The sequence below is a fragment of the Micropterus salmoides genome, unplaced genomic scaffold, assembly GCF_014851395.1.
Source record: "Micropterus salmoides isolate LMB-PRFRI ecotype aquatic unplaced genomic scaffold, ASM1485139v1 Ms_hic_scaffold_12, whole genome shotgun sequence".
Taxonomy (NCBI): domain Eukaryota; kingdom Metazoa; phylum Chordata; class Actinopteri; order Centrarchiformes; family Centrarchidae; genus Micropterus; species Micropterus salmoides.
Window position 1 is genome coordinate 20,307,781 of NW_024040263.1, and position 20,487 is coordinate 20,328,267.

A 20,487-nucleotide genomic window follows, 5' to 3' on the forward strand; every position below is an offset into this window, starting at 1 on the left:
TTGCAGATTCATTTGATCATCTGATCACAAAATAGATTAATAGTTAAGGATTTTGTTGTCATGGAAAGATTTCAATATGAAGACATTAACGATGTTAACATTTTTTATTTTTTTTGTAGAGGGCCAACTCGACTAAATTCAGATTAAAATAAACCTTTCTATCATTCATCAGACCACCACTTGATCACGTACATGTGGCACATCTGTTTTAAGATGGTGCTGTAGGTGGAGAGACCTGTGATAAACAGTATTACTGATTAACATTAATTGCCATTACTTCTTGAATAAAGTCAGCAATTCTTTAGTTTACTGTGGAAACCTGGAACTCCCGCCATGCCCCCTTATACAAGCAAAGCAATCACTAAGTTTCTCGTCTCCGTTTTCAAATGCATCCCCTATGTTATCTGAAATTGGCTAGCTAATGCTAACCCGTAGCCTACCCTGCAAGCTGCTGTCAAACTTTGTGCTGCATGGCAATAATAATAATGTGACCCTCACATAGGCTTCTGCTCTCTCTCCAGCTAGTAAAGCAAACAGCTGCACTTTGCATTTGAGCAGAAGAATAAAGCTCCTATCTGATCACAGCCTAGGAGAGTGTTGTAAGAGAGAGAGAGAGCAGAGGGACGGTGAGGGAGACAGAGAAGCCTGTTAAAGTCAGCCGCTGCTACTGCACAGCTGCATCAAGCTTTTTTAGTGGGGCAGGTAAAATTACACGCTACATAGTCGGAATAGAGACTTCAGTATAACGTCATTAAGGAGGAGCGATGACTAGAAAAAGAAGAACAATTGTGAAATGTGAAAAGCACATGTGCCTAAAAATAGACCATGGGAAATGGTGTTTCACATGAGAAAAATTCATGTGCATTTTTTAAGGGAAATTACATTTATTATAATGCTATTATAGCTATCTTTGTCTTGTGGCAATAAAGTCACCGAATGAAGGTGAGAGGGATTCTGTACAGGAATCGAAGGAGGGAAAAACAGTTTATCGTGTTTCAAAATGCAGGGGAAAGGCAATGGGTTGGAGGCAGAGGGAGAGGGAGAGAGAGAGGGTGGGGAGAGATGGGTGATGTCATTTCCAGCTGGCACAGGACTGGGTGCCCGTATCCGATATCAGCCGCTCCCTTATAAAAAATAACAAGTCCTTGGAAAAATGATTAATTGCCCGACAGCACAAAGTTTACAGAGAAGAAAGGGAGATGGCGGTGAGGAGGTGGAGGTGGTGGGGGGTCCCTGAGTTACACAGGAGTAGATAATAGCAAAGGAGCGCAAGTGAGAGAAAGAGAGGTTGAGAGCGAGCAACATCAAAAGAGAAATGGAGAGAGAGAGAGAGATCTTGGGGTAAAGAGAGTTTGGAAGCAAAGCAGCAACAAAGAGACAGTGAGAGGGATGGAGAGGGGAAGTGAGAGAGGCATGAATTGAGAGAGGGGAGAAAGAAAAGCAGCAAAGAAGAGAGTCAAACAAACAGAGAGAATGACTGAGGCATTCATTAATATGATGTTCGTTATCTCTGACCGACTCCCTCAACAAATGTTCCTCTGTTTTCTCCTGTGTGCTATTCAACACCCCTATAGCTGTGTGTGTGTGTGTGTGTGTGTGTGTGTGTGTGTGTGTGTGTGTGTGTGTGTGTGTGTTACTCTATGTGTATGTGTTCATGAAGTATCTGAGCTCACTACAGCACGAATGTGTGAATGCATGTGTGTGCCTACTCTCATAGGCAAATCTATTAAATCGAATACGGGCCTTTTGTGCATGAAGCCTGCAGGACTTCATAACAATATAAAGTTGAAAGGGCTTGAAATGGTCCTTGAAATAGAGGCGTTGAAGTTGCAGCAGAAATTTTCATGCACCCAAGCATGACTCCATCTCTGAGGAGTCATGGAGAAGGTAGATCAACAAAGCAATGTTGAAACCAAGGGAACAGTCTGGTATAGATTTGGCTTCAAAACCTGTTTCAGTCTAATTTCCAGACGCACACCCATATGTTTTGGACTAGCTTTTAATTATATGTTATATACCAGAAGTAAATGCTAACTGGTGATACAGCTAAACACAACTATTCAGCTTTGCAGACTTACAATACATAAATTATTAAATGGATGATAACTGTTGTGGTTTAAATCCTCTGGAGAATGTGATTGGGTGAAGTGATAATCATATCCCTTCTTGTTACAGCATGGCAAGGTGTTTTCCGCTTGGCTAGCAGGGGAGGTCTGAGTCTGTGAGAGAACATTATTCAGCATATCCTACCTGTCTTGCCTTGCCTGCAGTCATCATATCCACTTCTATGGGTTAGGAGGACAGTAGTAAAAATGTCTGAGTAAAATGCAACTGCTGAAGATAGCGAACGTCTGCAGATTTGTACACCACAGTTGGTGATTTTGGAATCTCATTTTGGATTACAAAGAATGTCATACTCAGGGTCAATAAAAATATGCCCTCCAACATTTCACTTGTTTCTAAAGCAATTCAACATATTGTTTGTTTTCTCACACAGAGGTCTGAATTTGGAGGGTGTCTCCCATTGGCCTCAAAGAGATCTGCCATAAACTGGATAAAAACTGATTGTGGTTCAGAACTTGTCACTAACAAAGAAATTACATTGTAGATATACATTACATACATTAACAGCTCTTCAACTGGATCCTCATACTGACCCAAAAAGGTACCTTGATTGTCTGTATGAGATGCAGAGGGCTTTGAGAAAGCGTTGGTATTTGACGACCTGGGAATGACACAGAGCTGCCTCTACCCTCCCAACCTTTTGTCACCTTACCATATCTCTGTTCTTCCACTCCTTTCCTCTCCTCCATGACCCTGCTTTCCCCTATTTTTCTTCTCTCTCCTCCATTTGTCTTCTTTCCTCATTTCCTTCATTTGTCACACATCCTCTCCTCTCCTCTCCAGTGCTCTGCTCCTTATTCAAAAGGTGTGTGACAGATAATAAATAGTCCTGGTGGTCGGCAGGCGGCGACACCTTATTATGCAGGAGAAGGATTAGGACAATTTGCACCATAAGAAAGAAAGAAAGAAAGAAAGAAAGAAAGTGGAAGTTTTTGTCAGCCTATTCAAATAAATCTGATCTATTTATCAATTTTCCTGTCCTCACTGTCACAATATGATTGTATTTCTGTATTCTAATATTCATATAGAGACATGCTGTACCAGTTTTGTGCCTCTACATTGTGTTTGTGCGCACGCACGCGCGCGTCTGCATTTAAATTTCTTTCTTGTCTTCAGTGGCAAAGCAGCATTTCGATTCATCTACTTGATTAGAACGAGCCTTTCCCTCCCTCTCTCTCTTTCTCTGTCATACACACACAAACATACACACACCGGTGCGTCAGTCATTGGGATAATATACAGCATAAACCTTCCTTCCTTCTCTCCTCTAGTCTCAACTCTCGCAGCTCTTCTCATCTCCTCTCTTTAGCATTTCTCCCACCAGGTCTCTCTCTCTCTCTCTCTCTCTCTCTCTCTCTCTCTCTCTCTCTCCTTCTTCTTTCGGGGAGAGCTGACATCTCTGGCGGTTTGCCGCATGGAAGTCGCCCAGGCAAGGCAGAATATCATCTGTCTGATCCAGACTCCTTCTCTCCAGTTGCCGAGCACCGCACGAGCAGACACAACATCAAACTCACATTTAGTGGGATTCAGCGGGATATAACGGCATTTATCCGCTGACCGACTGGCAGGAGAGTCTTCATTCCTGCAGTGAGGGGGATTTTTTCTTACTCAGATGTAAGAACAACATAAAAGGCGTACAGGATCGTCAAGTGCGCAAAGCCGCAGCTTGAAACATTACGCACGGCTAATTCTGTTCTATTTGTATATATTTTCAATTCCCTCACTCCCCTGCGCGGAGGAACCGGGGACCTGAGGTGGGGGGACTTCCACGGTATGGAGTCCTGATTTAACCAAGCGACCCACCGGGAGAAGTGAAATTGAGAAAATCCGTCGCCGTGGTGGAATATTAATAACCTAATCCTAACAATAATCCAGGGGATGTTGCAGCAGAGTTTGGGACTCTAGAGAGCATTCCAACTTTTTGGTCCCCGTTTTAAATCTCTTTCCCTCTCATCTTCTTCGCCTGTGGGACTTCTATTTTCCTGACTGATTTGCAGTACTTCACTACTCTATCATGGACCGGTCGACGGCTTTGGATATTGAAGCGCTCAAGGTAAGACGCTCGCAGCCGGGCGGCGCGCTCTTGTTCCCGCGGGGAGAGAGTTGAGATCCTCCGCTGGGTGGGTGGATTGATGGATAGATGGCTGGGTGGCTTGTTGGGTGAGTGTTATCACTGGGTGGCTGGTGAATTCGCAGCAGAGTGACTGATGGTGAAGGGTAAAGCTGATCTGCTGGGTGACTGGATGAACGTCAGGGTGACTGGACGGGTGACCGAGTGGCTATTCGGGCTAGTTGGGGGACCCGGTGGCTTTAGGATGCTGAAGGTCTTGAGGTGCAATAAATGGGGTTTGCCATTGTCGGTGGACCCAGCTCTGGGTTGTTGCAACACTATCCAAGAGCACATCTCTCTCTCTCTGTCTCTCTCCCGTGTACAAATCCACACTCTTTCTATGTTGGTTTGAGAATAAAAAGAGGGAGAGAGAAGGGGGCTGTGTGTGTGTCAGTATTCGGTGCGTGGGGCGAATATCAATATGTTTTGCTTGCACAGAGAGTTGTTAGAGAGAGCTGTTGTGGGCGTCGGTGGGACGCTGGATAGACGGGACGAATCTGCCCGGAGAGGCATCTTTTTGCAGAGGGTCTGTGTAGACATTTAAAAGGAGAGCAGAGAGAGAAGGGAGAGAAAAAATTTCCCAACTCTGTGTATGTATATTATCTGCTTAAAAGTTAAGTCTGTCAAGATAAATAAATATTATACCTGTGTGGCTTGTGCCCTTCGACTTGTGTGTAGACTACGTGTCTGTGTGCGTGTTCCTGTGTGTGTGTTTCATGTTTTTATAGCCTGGAGGGGACTTCAACCTGAATGCACTCTAACTGATGGGGACTCTGTCTCCATGGGGACAACAAATTGAGGTCCCACTGGTAGAGACTGTTTTTTGAGGTTAAGCCTTGGTTGTAAGGTTCAGGTTACAATTAGGTTAAGGTTAGGGTTAAGGTAAGGGCTGAGCTTAGGCATGTAGTTGTGATGGTTAAGACTAGGGTAAGGGTCTAGGGAATGCATTATGTCAATAAGGTGTCTCCACAGGGATAGGAGAACATACATGTACATGTGGAAGGTGGTGGACACGGGTCACTGCTGATACAGCTCTTCTCTCTCACACAGGAAAGAGTTTTGCCCCCACCCTGACATGTTTTGTATGTGTGTCCATATGGCCAGCCTCAGTGGGGAGATGTAATTTGACCATAAGTTTGTGAGGTAGGCCAAATGTTGTTCACACTGTTAATCTACACTGAACAAAATTATAAACAACACTTTCTTTTTTTGCCCCCATTCATCATGAGCTGAACTCAAAGATCTACGACTTTCTCTATGTGCACAAAAGGCCTATTTCTCTCAAATATTGTTCACAAATCTGTCAAAATCTGTGTAAGTGAGCACTTCTCCTTTGCTGAGATAATCGACCCACTTCACAGGTGTGGCATATCAAGATGCTGATCAGACAGCATGGGTATTCCACAGGTGTGCCTTAGGCTGGCCACAATAAAAGGCCACTTGAAAATGTACAGTTTCACTGTATTGGGGGTGTTCGGGGGGATCTGGAAACCAGTCAGTATCTGATGTGACGACCATTTTCCTCACGCAGTGCAACACATCTCCTTCGCATAGAGTTGATCAGGTTGTTGATTGTGGCCTGTGGAATGTTGGTCCACTCCTCTTCAATGGCTATGCGAAGTTGCTGGATATTGGCAGGACCTGGAACACGCTGTCGCATACTCCGATCCAGAGCATCTCAAACATGCTCAGTGGGTGATATGTGAGTATGCTGGCCATGCAAGAACCGGAATGATTTGCTGCAACATGAGGTGATGGTCGTGGATGAATGGCACAACAGTGGGCCTCAGGATCTCGTCACGGTATCTCTGTGCATTCAAAATGCCATCAATAAAATGCACCTGTGTTCACTGTCCATAACACGCCTGAGCATAACATGACCCGACCGCTACCATGGGCCACTCAATCCCCACAGTACAGTGAAAACCGGGATTCATCCGTGAAGCGAACACCTCTCCAAAGTGTCAGATGAATGGGAGCATTTGCCCATTCATGTCAGTTATGACAACAAACTGCAGTCAGGTTGAGACCCCGATGTGGACGACGAGCATGCAGATGAGCTTCCCTGAGATGTTCCTGGCAGTTTGTGCAGAAATTCTTTGGTTATGCAAACTGATTGTTGCAGCAGCTGTCCGGGTGGCTGGTCTCAGACAATCATGGAGGTGAAGATGCTGGATGTGGAGGTTCTGGGCTGGTGTGGTTACACGTGGTCTGCGGTTGTGAGGCCGGTCGGATGTACTGCCAAATTCTCTGAAACGCCTTTGGAGACGGCTTATGGTAGAGAAATGAACATTCAATTCACGGCAAAGGCTCTGGTGGACATTCCTGCAGTCAGCATGCCAATTGCACGCTCCCTCAAAACTTGCGACATCTATGGCATTGTACTGTGTGATGGAACTGCACATTTTCAAGTGGCCTTTGATTGTGGCCACCCTAAGGCACACCGTTACAATACCCATGCTGTGTGATCAGCATCTTGATATGCCACACTCATGAGGTGGATGGATTATCTTGGCAAAGAAGAAGTGCTCAATAACACAGATTTTGACAGGTTTGTGAACAATATTTGGAGAAATAGGCCTTTTGTGTACATAGAGAAAATCTTAGCTCTTTGAGATCAACTCATGATGAATGGGGGCAAAAACAAAAGTGTTGCGTTTATAATTTTGTTCAGTGTATGTACTGGTGTGTGTGTGCAAGGCATGGGTTATCTTGCACTTCATACTACAGAACAAATGATGCTAAAACATAATAATATCCATTTTCCATTGGGATGCAGGTGTACCAGGGAAGCCTTCAACACTTGTTTCATCAATAGTCAAGCATTCCCTCAACATTCATTCATCACTCAAATTTTACTTGCTGTTTGGACGTTTACCAGCAGAAACCGCCAACTGCTATTCTGAAAACACCTAGCTGGGAGCACTAGGGTGCGTTTTGGAGGCGCAGTGTTTTTTTTCGCGAGGCTGTAGTTGCTATGATACATAATTTCCGTGGAGGCGATGGGTTGTAAGTAGGCTAGCCTACTTAATTTCAGTGAATGTAAAAATGTCACCACAAAATATGTAGGCTTACTTGCTCCGGCCTTTGCTCTGCATGAAGAGAAGGCTGAAACATGAGAGCACAGACTGTCCGTTCGTGGGTTCATGAGATTTTGCGAGCAAGGACACACCTCGACAAGTAGGCACATCGCTTCGTTCTAGGTTGGATGTGCTCGGTGCGGTGTTTGGCCGCCCCTCCTGCACTGTGATTGGAAGGTTGGGTAAAAAGTGACGAGCGCAGAGTTTTTCACAAAGTTGAACATTTTTCAACTCTCGGTGACCGGAAAAAAACACTCAGAGCGGAAAAGACACTCCCATTGGAATGAATTGAAAAAAGACGCTGGCGTCAGAAAAAAACACTTTGGTGGACAAGGGGCCTTAGGTGTTTTTGTTTGGCTGTATGTGTGTGTGAGTGTGTACATACAGTATTGTCACTTGAAGCCATCCAAAAACCTGCATAGTGTTAACATTTGAGTGACATAATGAAAACGGCCTCCAATAGCAAATCCCTACATGAATGCTCATGGTTAAGAATAAAGAACCGCTACTGTGAAAGTATTTGAATGATGCCATTAGCAACAATAAGCCAAAGAGTTCAGGAAGGTCACTGTTACCACAGACTTTAAATTCCACATGCGTACTGTAAGTCTAATGTCAAACGTTTCAAGTTTTCATCAGGGAATGTAAAGTAGCCAAGAATTGTGGCTGGAAATGTCCATTTTCTGTGTGGTTCTGCTCCTACTTATAACCAGTGATTGGATAAATCAGCAAATCGATGAGATTTCCCAGGGGTTTGACATTTCAAGTAACATTTTATGTGATCAAATTTCTGACAAGGGGACCTCGATACTGCGCTGATGCAGTGCTCCAAATTGACTTTGACTCAGCTGGCTGGTTGCAGATTCCAAAGATGGTGATTGACATTATGATGTAAAAATGGCCCTAACCAATGCCAATGAACCTGCACAACTGTGTGAGTATTGTTGTTATTATTACAATGTTATTATTCTATGGGCTGCCTGCTCCCTGCTGACGTTGTGTTTGGTTACTTGTTTGTGGCATTTATTGGATATCTTTCCGGTGATTGAAATTGTAATGGAAAATATGGTATCAGAGAGTCTAACATACACAGAAATGAGAGTGCAATATAACATTTCTGCCCTTGAAAAATATACTGTGATCTCAGAATGAGTCTCTATCTGACGTGTTTATCAAAGCGGTTTATCCACGTATTTGTCATCTGCGGTGTAATTCAAAGAACCTTGACAGGGTATTAAAAACACACAGAATATATAGTACTTTTGCTCGCTGGGATGTTATATCTCTGATGTTTAATATTTCAGAATAGCACTCCTAAACAATAATGTACAACTCCAAGATGACATGATATGTTAAAGGGAAATTCTGGTATTTTTCAACTTGGGTTCCTGTTCTCATAATGGTGGCCACTTTGAAGTAATGCTGACTTTGCACTGACCAGCTTCATTGTGGTGATTTGGAAAAACACCACTCGGGCATTATTCGAGGCAAGCAGCACAAACCTCTTTAAGCCTTCCAAATAAACTTTATATTTATACAAATCACTTCCAACACTTCCTGAGCATGACATAAAATAAAGACAGAAATTAGGATCTATGTCCAGACAGTGGTAGCGAGTGCAAACTCATAATGGCACATAGTCAGAACAGCCAAAGTTATGAGAATAACACTCAAGTCAAAAAATGCCTGAACTGCACCTTACAGTTTGCTAAGTGCTTGTATATAGGGTATTGGTGGTGCCAGGACTGTAGCTTCAAATTCAAAGAATATTGCCATTGCCATGTGCTTTAATAAGTAAGGAATTTAAATGACTGTGCAAAATCCCCTGCTGTGCTGGGTGGCCACCAATCAAATATCAACCCTGGAATTGTTAGTCCATTGCTCTGCCCATTGAGTTTAACGGATTCCCGTCCACTTCCACCAGTCCATCTATCCATCCATCTGCTGGTTGTTTTCTGCAGAGCTGGTGTCATATCCTTGGCAGTGCTGACAATCCCTGAGTCCTAGTGCACTGGTAGTTGGCACTCAGACGCACACACAAACACACTGTCTCCTGCTGTGTGTTCTATTTGTAGTGAAGGTCGCAAATGTGTGTTTGTATGCTTGTCTGTATGTCTTTGTTCATATGGGTATGGGCATGTTAATTTATACTTGTGTGGACCAATTCTTCACAACCCACCATACTTTTAAGTCAATTTGGGAATTAAAGTAAATCAATACAGTCTCCACTCAAGTATAGTACAACCGTGTGTGTGTGTGTGTGTGTGTGTGAGAGAGAGAGAGAAAGAGAGAGAGAGAGTGGTTTGCCGGCCATGTGGCTTTTAAAACTTTGAAAGTAAACTGGAGACAAACACACACACACACACACACACACACACACACACACACACACACACACACCAATCCAATCTAATGAAAAGCCAGGTTCTTTTCAGTCAGTCAGTTGTGTGTGTGCCTAAAAGAGCAATCACAGGAAATGAACAACAGTCAAGGACAACATTGGGACATTGGGAAGTCACCGCATTAGATCAAATATACAAGTGATGTGTGTACGTGTGTGTGTGTGTGTGTGTGTGTGTGTGTGTGTGTGTGTGTGTGTCTGTGCGTGTGTGTCAGGATCTGCTTATAAATCACAGCGGGTTTCAATATCAATGGAGCAGTTTAAGTGCTATTGATCTTTAGTAATAGCTGCGCCATAAATTATATGCAGTATAATAAAGACAGTCAGATTGAATTTGACCCTCTAGATCAGAGGCTCTCAACTTGTAACAGGAACAGGTATTGAAAAAGCAAAAAGTAGTTTAATTTTGGTAGTGCTAGATCAAACCCTAGTGCAACCAAGCAAGACAAAAGAGGAATTCATACCTAATTGCATCATCATGTTACGGCAGGACAGAAAAAAAAAATATGTTCGCTACTCACTGTGACTGGCAAAAATCTCACAACATACACTTTCATTATTTCTCTAGCCAACTAAAATTAAAGACCTAAAATTAGGTTAAGACCTCTATATTACAGTTGGGTAATTTACAATGTGGCTGCTAGTCTATATACATATTTATTAGGCACTTTCACAAATTCACATGCCAACTAGATTTTCAGAATAAAGCAGAGCCTCCAAATAATGGTTAGTTACCTGCCAAAGTGGCTGGCAAAGTAAACCAACTTATGGTACAAGCCTCAGCCAGAATGAACCAGCATTTTGCATGTTGGCTGCTTTCCCACCCTGGTTGCACTCTTTCACACAACCCCATTTGGTAACCACCCAGTGCAGCCACAGTTTTGCATTTCTGGCCACTGAGCAGCTCAATTGGAGCAACTGGGGGTTCAGTGCCTCTTCCAAGGGCACTTCAACAGTAGCTGCTGAGGAATAGGAGAACATTACTCATTCATTTAAGCCAGCCAGCCCCAAGCCTGCCTCTCTAACCTTCAGGCAAGCACAATTCCTCATCTGTGTATTCACAAGCACCAGTTCAGTTTAAACATGGTACAAGCGCAAGCATAAACCACGCATGAACTAATGACTTAATGTTCTGTGGCGTGAAATAAATTATATTTTGGTGACAGTTAAGTTTGTTGAAGCTGCCAGTGTAACAGCTGCACAAATTGAAAAGTGGGCGCCTCACTCCGAGCCAAACAGACTTCATCCCTGTTACAGTGAAGCATTCCCAAAAAACTGCATGTGTGCTCACTCCATTTTCAAAACACCAGCAGATAGTCTATGATGGATTCATTTTCCTGAGGGTGATCGCACATGAATGACAAAGCATCCTTGATACCAAATGATTGTACAGCTGTGTTTTGATAGGCAGCCACATGTGACTTTATCTACCTAGATGGGACAACACGTGGGATCACCTAATATGCAAATGAACCGTAGAAAGGACTGATATATTGATATAAATCCATTCTTTATGTTATTTATTTAGAAATTATTATATTAAATAGGTTGAAAACATGATTTATAATTCATTTGGAGGTCCCTCAGTACTCTTACAAACAGCAAAAAGAAAGATTTTTTTTATTGTTGTGGTCATGAAAATATTGGGACTTAAAAAACAAGTCAACCCCAGTGTTAACTGATTTAATAGGCTACCTTAGACGAGCATCATGCCTTATGTCATTAATTGACATGTACTGGCGATCTGATGAAAGCCACTGGACAATGTTAAAGTTACAGCTATGTTTTCATTTCTGATGACATAACGTTATTTTGTGTAGCAGTTATAGACTGTATATAAAAAGGTAGCAGTGAAGCTGCTATAGGTAGCCAGCTAGAGTTGTTAGCTAATGGTTGCAATATAAAGTTGATTTAGTTTATTATTACTATAACAATTGTATGAACTTCCACAAAGAATGAATTGAAACATTTCAACATCTGAAAGTTAGATATTTGTCATGCAGAAGTGCATTCATATAGTTCAACAACTGGAATCAAGATGATTCAAAGGCAGTTGACTGAACATGCAGTATGTAAAAACATTCTATTGATTTACTGCTGAAGGAGCAGTGCAAGGAAACATTTTTTATCTTCTTGATCATATCCCCTTGACAGCTGCAGAACAGCCTGAACTTGATTTTGAAGAAGTTAAGAACTATCTGTCTGTGCAACCCTTAAATACTGAATCTTTTACATGAAGTGGAAAGACATTATATCCTTACAGTCAAAGCAAGGTTGACTGAGGAGCCTTCTACTACCCTCTACACTTTCTTATACTTTCCCTTACTCTCTCAACTATTTGATTCAATCTATCTTACACACACACACACACACAAACACACACACACACACACACACACACACACACACACACACCACACACACACACACACACACACACACACACACACACACACACACACACACACACTACTGCATTATGGAAGTGGCCTTTATGCAAGGAACAGCTAATTACCTGTAAAAAGGAATGGTAATGATGGAGACAAAAATGGTGACTGTGACTTGGTAACTTACCTTGAGTAATGTTTGCTTGTGCTCTAGACTCTCTCGCTCTCTCTCTCTCTCTCTTTCTCTCTGTGTGTTTGTGTTTAGGTTAGGGTTTGGCTGGGTTTGTATAGTCCTCTGAAGTGATGGAAACAGGACTGTGTGTGTATGTGTGTGTGTGTGTGTGTGTGTGTGTGTGTGTGTACTTGATGTTTATGTGTGTGCGTGTGCGGGTGTATGTGTGCTGGATAAGTAGCATTGTTTAAAGGTCTAATAGCTAGCAGGCTACTGTTGGCCTTCTAAGGTTAACTTTCAGTATTTTAGACTGTGTGTGTGCATGCATATTCATGTGTGTGATACCAATTTTGTTCTGTTTGCTGAGCAACAGATTGAGTGTATTCACACTGTTGAACCCCTCACCTCTCCATTGCTCGCAATTGTGTGTGTCTTTGTGTGAGCTCCCCACCTCTCCACATAATGAAGTGGCTGAAGGTAAATTTAACCAGCTGCATATCACTTCATTTAAGGAATATACACCAACATTTTGGAAAAAAAACACTTATTTGCTCTCTTCCTTGGAGTTAGATGAGAAGTTTGAGATAATTTTCTTCTCTGTACCTTCCCTGAAGAAGTGTGTATGTGATGCGCTGAGCTTAGCATAGCACAAAGACTAGAAACAGAGGGAAACAGCAAGCCTTGCTCCATTAAAAGATACCTTTAACAACTCCACTGCTGTCACAAGTATGTGTGTTTGTGTATTTATAACAGCAGAAATAGAAATGAGACAAAGTGCTTTAATGAGAGGTTATTGTAAACACATTGGATGTATTTACAGACAAACAGATAGGCCTGGTGACGCCATGCAGCATCTCAAGTCATGTTCTCCTTGTGAAATTGCCACTTTCACACACTTTCCGATCTTTGAATAGAACCCAGATTCTTTTATGTATTTTTGGCTTGCTTGCTAACTAACAAGCTACATAATGTAACAAGACAATTGACTTGTTACATTATGTAGCTTGTTACTTGGAAAGTTAACATTTTCTCTATTGCTTATTCTCCATTTGAAATGGAGTTAAACTAAGCCTAAACATGGCTCGGACCTGCTGTACAGTCTCTTTGTCCCGACAGCACAAAGTCAATCTTTTCACCCAACTCGTGGTAAGGCAGCAAATAGGTGCATTTCCCCAAATTGTTCCAAAAAGCTTGTTAAGGCTTGTGGCACATACATGAACAACACACATAAGCAACAAATGTCTTTTTCAGATCTTTGACAAAAACATTACATTATAAAATTAGAATGACGTCATGATAAAATGTATAGCAGTTATGTGTTCGGCTGATGCATTAATTTCCCTCCATCTGTTAGTCAATAAATTACACACAATTAGTGCAATTTCACAAAAAGTACTTTCTATTATTCCTTTCTTTATCTGTCTGTAAATGTGCGTGTGTTAGGGGTACACTGAATGTTTAATTTGTGGTATCTGTGTTTTATAGTGTTTCCCACAACTGACTGTGATTGTGTTTAGTTGAGCTACTTGTTACTCTAGAAATGACTTTGGATGTTGGTGGTCTAAGATACAGCCACCTACTGGAGCTGTCATTTAATTATATTTCCATTCCGATGTTGAATACATACACCGGCTTGGGAATTTTGACACCTACATTTCATATCACCTCTTGAGGCCCCCTGGTCCTTGAAGACCTACTGTAGATGGGTGATCATGTTGTTATTGGGGGCTGGATAGCTGTAGAGATACCTAATCTGCTATCAGCTGCTTAAGTCTTTGAAACACTATGACAACATGTATCATCCCACATCAATGCATTTAGAGCTCCTCAAATTCTGACAGTCAGAATTTAATTGGTGAAATGACTGGCACAGAATGCAAATTGCCAACTAACAGGACAACCTGGTAGAATGGATTATAGACATCAGGTGTAGGAGGGTGTGATGTTGAAAAAAAAAAACAGGCCTGTGCAGACCACCAACCTATATGCCATCTATTACCATCATTAGTATAACGTCCAACAAATCTGGGGGGTCAAACCAAAGGTTAATGAGCTGCGGAATGAACAGGGAAAATTTAATTATTTTTAAGAAATACTGGGACTGCCAAGCCAATGTTTTAAAGAAACCAGTGAGGGCTGCCAGTAAAGCTGTGTGCTCTGCAAGCAAATGGTGTTGGAAGCTAAATGCACTTTGCATGAAATTTCACAGTGAACACTCACTTCATTCCCGTAGAATTTACTCAAGCAACTAAGATGTTTCAGGGACACAGGCAGTATCCTCCGAGTCACAATTACTGATAGAGGCCTTTTCAAACCCTCAGGGAAGAAATTATAGACAGAGAAGGTGTGTGTGGGGATGCACTGTTCCACAGTAAATGTGTACCTGGGGAAGTGAAGGCAGAGTGGACTGCAGAGGTGTTTCGTAAGCGGAGAGAAAACATGATGGTGTTGAACTTGGCCCTGGGGAGGCTCCAGGGTCCACATCACTGTACAGTAATAATTACACACACACACACACACACACACACACACACACACACACACACACGCGCCCTGCAAACCATTACTTACTGCTAATAATAGCTTGTGGGGAGAAATGTGTGTAGATGTATTAATGTATAACCCTCTGCACTCACACACAGATACAGAAACGCACACAAACACATTTGCCTCAGGCGTATTTACTGTGACACCTTGGCCACAGATCACCACTTATGGCAGTAATCACACACACGCACACACACACATCCCCAGTCGTAGCAGTGACTGATGCTTCACCTCGCTACCTGCCACTCAACCTTTCCTCTGTAAGCCTCAGGGTGTGTGACTGGATGTGCATGTGTTTCTATGTATGTGTGACTTTAATTTCCCATGTTAGCCAGCCCTGACGTGAGGAAACACTTTGTCCGCTTCATGTTCTGACATACTGTTTTAACTACATAGTCCCTCTTGAATTGCAATCATTTTGACTATTTTATTTGTGTGTGTGTGAGCGAGCAACCCAGTGTCTCTGCATATACAGTAATTCTAGGTAATGTCATATAGCCCCATACTTTCTCTGCAGCAAATTAGAGCCTATATAATGCATCCAGTGTGTTCCTCTCCTATTAGTTATATTTTCACGTGATGATTTTTCAACTTGTTATATCTGCACCTCAGTCATCAGTTTCGACTTTCACTGCTGTCACTCAGTATGCTAGTTTTTCCAGTTTAGACAGTGTACAGTATGTGTTAATGTGGGTGGGCTCAGCAACAGCCCTTCAAGTGGCATCTCCTTAATCCGTGTCCCAGCAAAAGCAACATACAGTAACTACTGCAACAATAATAAATTGGTTGACACACTTAATGCGGATATGAGTTTTCCTCCATGGCCTGAGCGAAATGTCTGCTGGAGATCTGTGTACTATTGCTTTAATAAACCGGTTACCCAAATCTATCGTTTTAGCTTGGCATTTTGAGGAAATGTGGATATAGTTGGCCTATGGTTACAGCTGCGGTAGGCAAGATTTTGATGCACAATTACAGGCATCTTACCGTCCTAAATCACAAAGTAGTGCAGCAACAGAGAATAACTGAATGAATAAAAACATGAGAGTAAAATACAAGCTGTCAGTGAGCGAGCACTCCAAACAGAGAATGCATGGCTCAGCAACACTAGATCTGTTTCCTTTCCTGCAACCGACCCAGAATTCTTTGGTATTTTTGGTTGCGTGCATTTTACTGAGATCAACTACTGTATAGTTTCAAATAGTTACACAAGCCTTGCTGCCATTTGGAACCTCCAACAAAGTTATTCTGTTGAAATCCAGATACATTATACAAACAGTATTATTCATTTGTTTGTTACTATTTCTACAACCACTTTATGATGTTACAGGAAGAAGTACTGTAGTCAAGTACTGAATCTATAGTCCAGCAATCTATAGATTCAGTCCAACAAAATAAGCACTATTGTGGTGGACTGAATCTATAGATTGCTGAGAACATAATTACAGGGATCATACTAAATGCTAACTGAGATTCAGATGTAAATACTTCCCACCTACATACACACTAGGCTGTATGGCACAGCTAAGCTAAATGCTAACACGAGCATGGCAACATTTGAATGTCATTAATTTAGCAGGTATTTGGTCAATGAAGTACCGGACACTTTCATGGCAATATAATCCAATAGTTGTTGAGATATTTCATTCAATACCAGAAATGTCATTTTCATGGTGGCACAAGAGGAGAAGTCAGGGAGTCAGTAGGGTTTGTACCCAGGGGACCATGAATGTCTGTACAAACTTTCTTGCCAATCCATCGAATAATTGTTGACGAATTTCAGTCGGCCGACTCTGCCATACTCAGAGGCTAGACAGCTAGCATGGCTAAAAATAAACCTTCACTTCATCTGGTAGAATCAATATAGCTGTAGATGTGTGATATATGGTGATACTGATAAGCTGTAACATGAAGGAATGTCACCATAAAAAATCCTCTTTGCTCATTGATGGGTGGGATAGTTTTAATCATCAGAGTTGTCTCATAATTTTCTAAATTTGGTTACATTTTTTTCAGAGAAGCACTATTTGTGTGCTGATTCAGGCAGTCTGCGCTGGAATGCCACATAAATGAGATTTCATATTAGCATAGTGATCAAGGCTCATGGCAACACTCGTCCTTGATATGTCAAATTGGTTGATTGCTTGAGCCCGATTTAACAACAGTACAATCTATTGCTCTGATTCTGGCATTGACAGTCAACTGCGAATACCAGCTGGCCTGACACTGGCATGCTGCATAAATCATTGATATTGCAACTTCAAGCCATATTTACTAACTGTCAGTGTATACCATCTATAAGAAATTTCCTTATAGTGAAATACTGTGGAAAAAGCTGCAGACCAGGAATGTGCATAATGTATCTTTGGATTTCATCTTCGTGTGCCTTTCCTCCTGTTTTTGAGACAAGGTGATAGTTTTGTCCCTGTCCATAAGATTGAAATGCTTTGGTTCAATTTCATCTGCGGCCTAAATCCCTGCCCCGGCCACGAGCCTGTTCACTACATATGGGATATTAGACTTTGCAATGAGGTGTATCCCACTATGAAGGGACATTTACATTTGTCATTATGTCCCCCTGTCCAGCAATGACAAGTTAATATACTGCTTTTGCACTGTGGGGCTAAACATGGACTCATATCCATTATTAATCTCGGCCATTTAAATCTCCCTAAATTGCAGTGATCATTTGGAGATTATTGCAATATGACTCAATTTGTCAACAACATTATAATTTAAAATTGAATTATGCTACAATGACAAGGCAATCATGACCTGGTAATTATTACCTGGTCCTCTTACGACAGGCTAATGATCACCTGTGTTTTTGTCAGTTACACAAATTAATGCCTCTTTATTGTTGCTTGAGTGCAAACCCAGAGGCTGATTTAGCAGTTTTTAACATGTATTATAAATGAAAGTTAATGTTGTTTAGCTACAGGGGCATGTTTGCCTTTCTGATCGTTAATGTGCACCTAAACTAAACTCTATTTAAAATAAAAGTAGTGTAATCTAGTTTTAGGAGCTTTTTTTATTGACCAAATGAAACTATCGTGCTTTTAATTTCTGTTATACAGACTATGCACAGCATTTGACTCCTTTCTAACAAGAAAAAGTCCTCCCAAAATATATGTTAATGATTGTAACATTTTAACATTGTAATAATAGGAGATGAACATATTTCAAAGCAGAAAAGGGGCTTGTCGTATCGTTTTCACTCCCAGTCTCCTCTACCTCAGACTCACACAAGTGGCATAGCTTTTATTCCCCGATAACATTTAGTTTGTCATTTCCCTGCAGCAGGCCAGCTATCATGTGCCCCAGCCTGGCTATCATTTACAGAGACTGAGGAAGTGACACTGGAATGACAGGCTAATATTCGTCTTTTCATCTTGTCCTGTCTGTCACTTCCCAAACCACAACCTCTGAGCTCAAGATCACAGTCAAAGGAAATATTAGGGTGAGAGGGTTGTCTTGCCTCAATGACAATTGCCCACTGTCAACAACAGACATGCCAGTCCAGTCGAGTTCAGATCAGTTGTGCTCATTTTATCCCGGTGTAATCAATCTTAAGAAAATTAAGATTGATTTAGTCTACTCAAGACATGTTCAAGTTAAAATTATTGTTTAATCTAGTGTAGTTAAATTACTCAAATCAGTTTAGTCTAGTCAAGGTTATTTCAGGCCAGGCTATTTTAGGTCAGTGTAGTAGTAGTCCAGTTTAGTTTGAAAGGTGCTTCAGCTTACATTGTGCAGCGAGTACTTTCAGCCAAGCGTGATCGCTTGAGAATATACCTCTCCAGAGTGGACAGTAAAATACAGTCAGAAATACCAAAGAGACAGGAGTATGACAACATGCACTGTAACATGCAGACAATGTGTCCTAGCTCATTCTGCATCAATGGTCCTTCAAGCTGTACTGTATATGTCCCAGCAGTATAGCCTAGCATCTTTACATTATCCCAGCAGCAGCATAGTGCATTTATCTGTTCACTGTATCTGCCTTCCTGTCCCTCAGCCCCCTGACAAGAAAATCATCTCTTCTCCTGCTGTGACAGCACAATCCTGATGTCTGTCACTTCTACAGGCCAAGCTGGGCCACACACACACTGCACATACACACACCCACACGCACATATAGAGCGCCACACAGGCAACAGGCAATCACATTACACACACGCCGTCCGCACGCACAAACACTTTTTGTTAGAGGGGATTCTCGCCCACTCAAGGGCACAGCGGTGACACCTCATCATGAGCCAAATGAAGCAAGAGTGGCAAGGAGAAGAGGAAGAGAAGAGGAGAGATGGAGGAATGGATGGAGCGGAACGGCTGCGCAATATGGAGGGGGATGAGTGGAGCTATATGGCAGCGAGGCTACTAGCGCCAGGCGCCAGATTTCAGGGGCATGAAATAGGCTCTGGGAAACGCGGAGGGACAGACACAGAGGGTGAGAGAAAGTGAGGTTGGGAGCTAGGAGGGGGGTAAAGTATAAAATGAAGTGAAGAAAGTTTTTGCAAATTCTAAATTATAGTCGCTTAACAAATCCAACACACCCTCATACCTAAATGACAAACTAGGCCATCTACACAACGTTATTTAACTTTAAACATCTCCTGTGTGAAAGTCCTGAGTTTACTTCACTCATCCATACACCCCACCACCTCTTTACATGGACTCCTTCTACTACGCCCCATTGCTTCTCCTGCCATTACAGGTTGCAAACTAACTAAAAATGTAAATATGGGCCATAATATGAAATTTGACCTATAAAGCCATTTTTTGGTTAGCGCCGGCTGAACAAATCATTTTCTCAAATACATACTATAAGTACATTACAAGTATATTCTAAGAGTGGTGCAGGTGACTCTCTGTCTTATGTCAGTTCATAAGTCAGAGGGGCAGTTAATTGAAAGCACTAGCAATGTGGAAGGTAGCAAACAATTCAGAATATGGAATTGTGTCATGATTCATATGAAATCAGCTTAATTTGCTGTTTATACGAATTTCAGAAGGATATCTAATTACTCACACACTTTCACAAAACTGTAGGTCAAAGTTCAAAGAACAAAGTATCAACACAAAAATCTTTGCTGGGTAATAATAACATAGGGAAATGGATGAAGATACAGTACATTGTCTGTGATTAAGTGATCACTTAGTCTACAGTTCTTTAACCATTTAGTTATTAATGTGACATTGCCAACGTTGCCATCTATCTGGTTTAATCATCTATTGTTTGTTTTTGTTTAATTTTTTCCTTTTGCAGTAATTTCTTACAGAGTAGGCTTAATGCCAGCAAAGCATAATAGACTTTAACTGAGAAAGAGGCAATAAAATCATTTTATTTGTGTGTGAGCCAGGCAATCAGACTGTGAGAAACAGAGCAAAATAACGATAGGTTGGTCCTCTCACATTGACATGCTTTCCAAATCACAGTTTTCCTTTAATTCACTTGGATTACATTCACACCTGACATTAAAATATGCCTCTTGTATACACAGTAAAATTGGATTTCTCTTTCATTTGCTAAAATGCAGATGTCACTTCCTTTACAATATCCCCATCCTATAAAAGAGACTATAAACACATCTCATACTGCTTGTGGCAATATCCTGACAGGCTATTTTGACAAGGGTGAATGCATCTGAATTCCATTAGTGATT

At 41.7% G+C, this 20,487-nt stretch overlaps 1 protein-coding gene across 1 annotated transcript in view; it reads left to right on the plus strand.

Moving 5' to 3' along the window:
- The first annotated feature begins 3,493 nt into the window (after nt 1-3,493).
- Nucleotides 3,494-20,487, plus strand: part of LOC119899362 (zeta-sarcoglycan) — a 422,063-nt gene continuing 405,069 nt past the window's right edge. Inside the window, exon 1 of the mRNA XM_038713897.1 lies at nt 3,494-4,177. Within this exon, the coding sequence (XP_038569825.1) occupies nt 4,139-4,177 (39 nt within the window). The 5' untranslated portion in view covers nt 3,494-4,138. The remainder of the gene's footprint in view (nt 4,178-20,487) is intronic.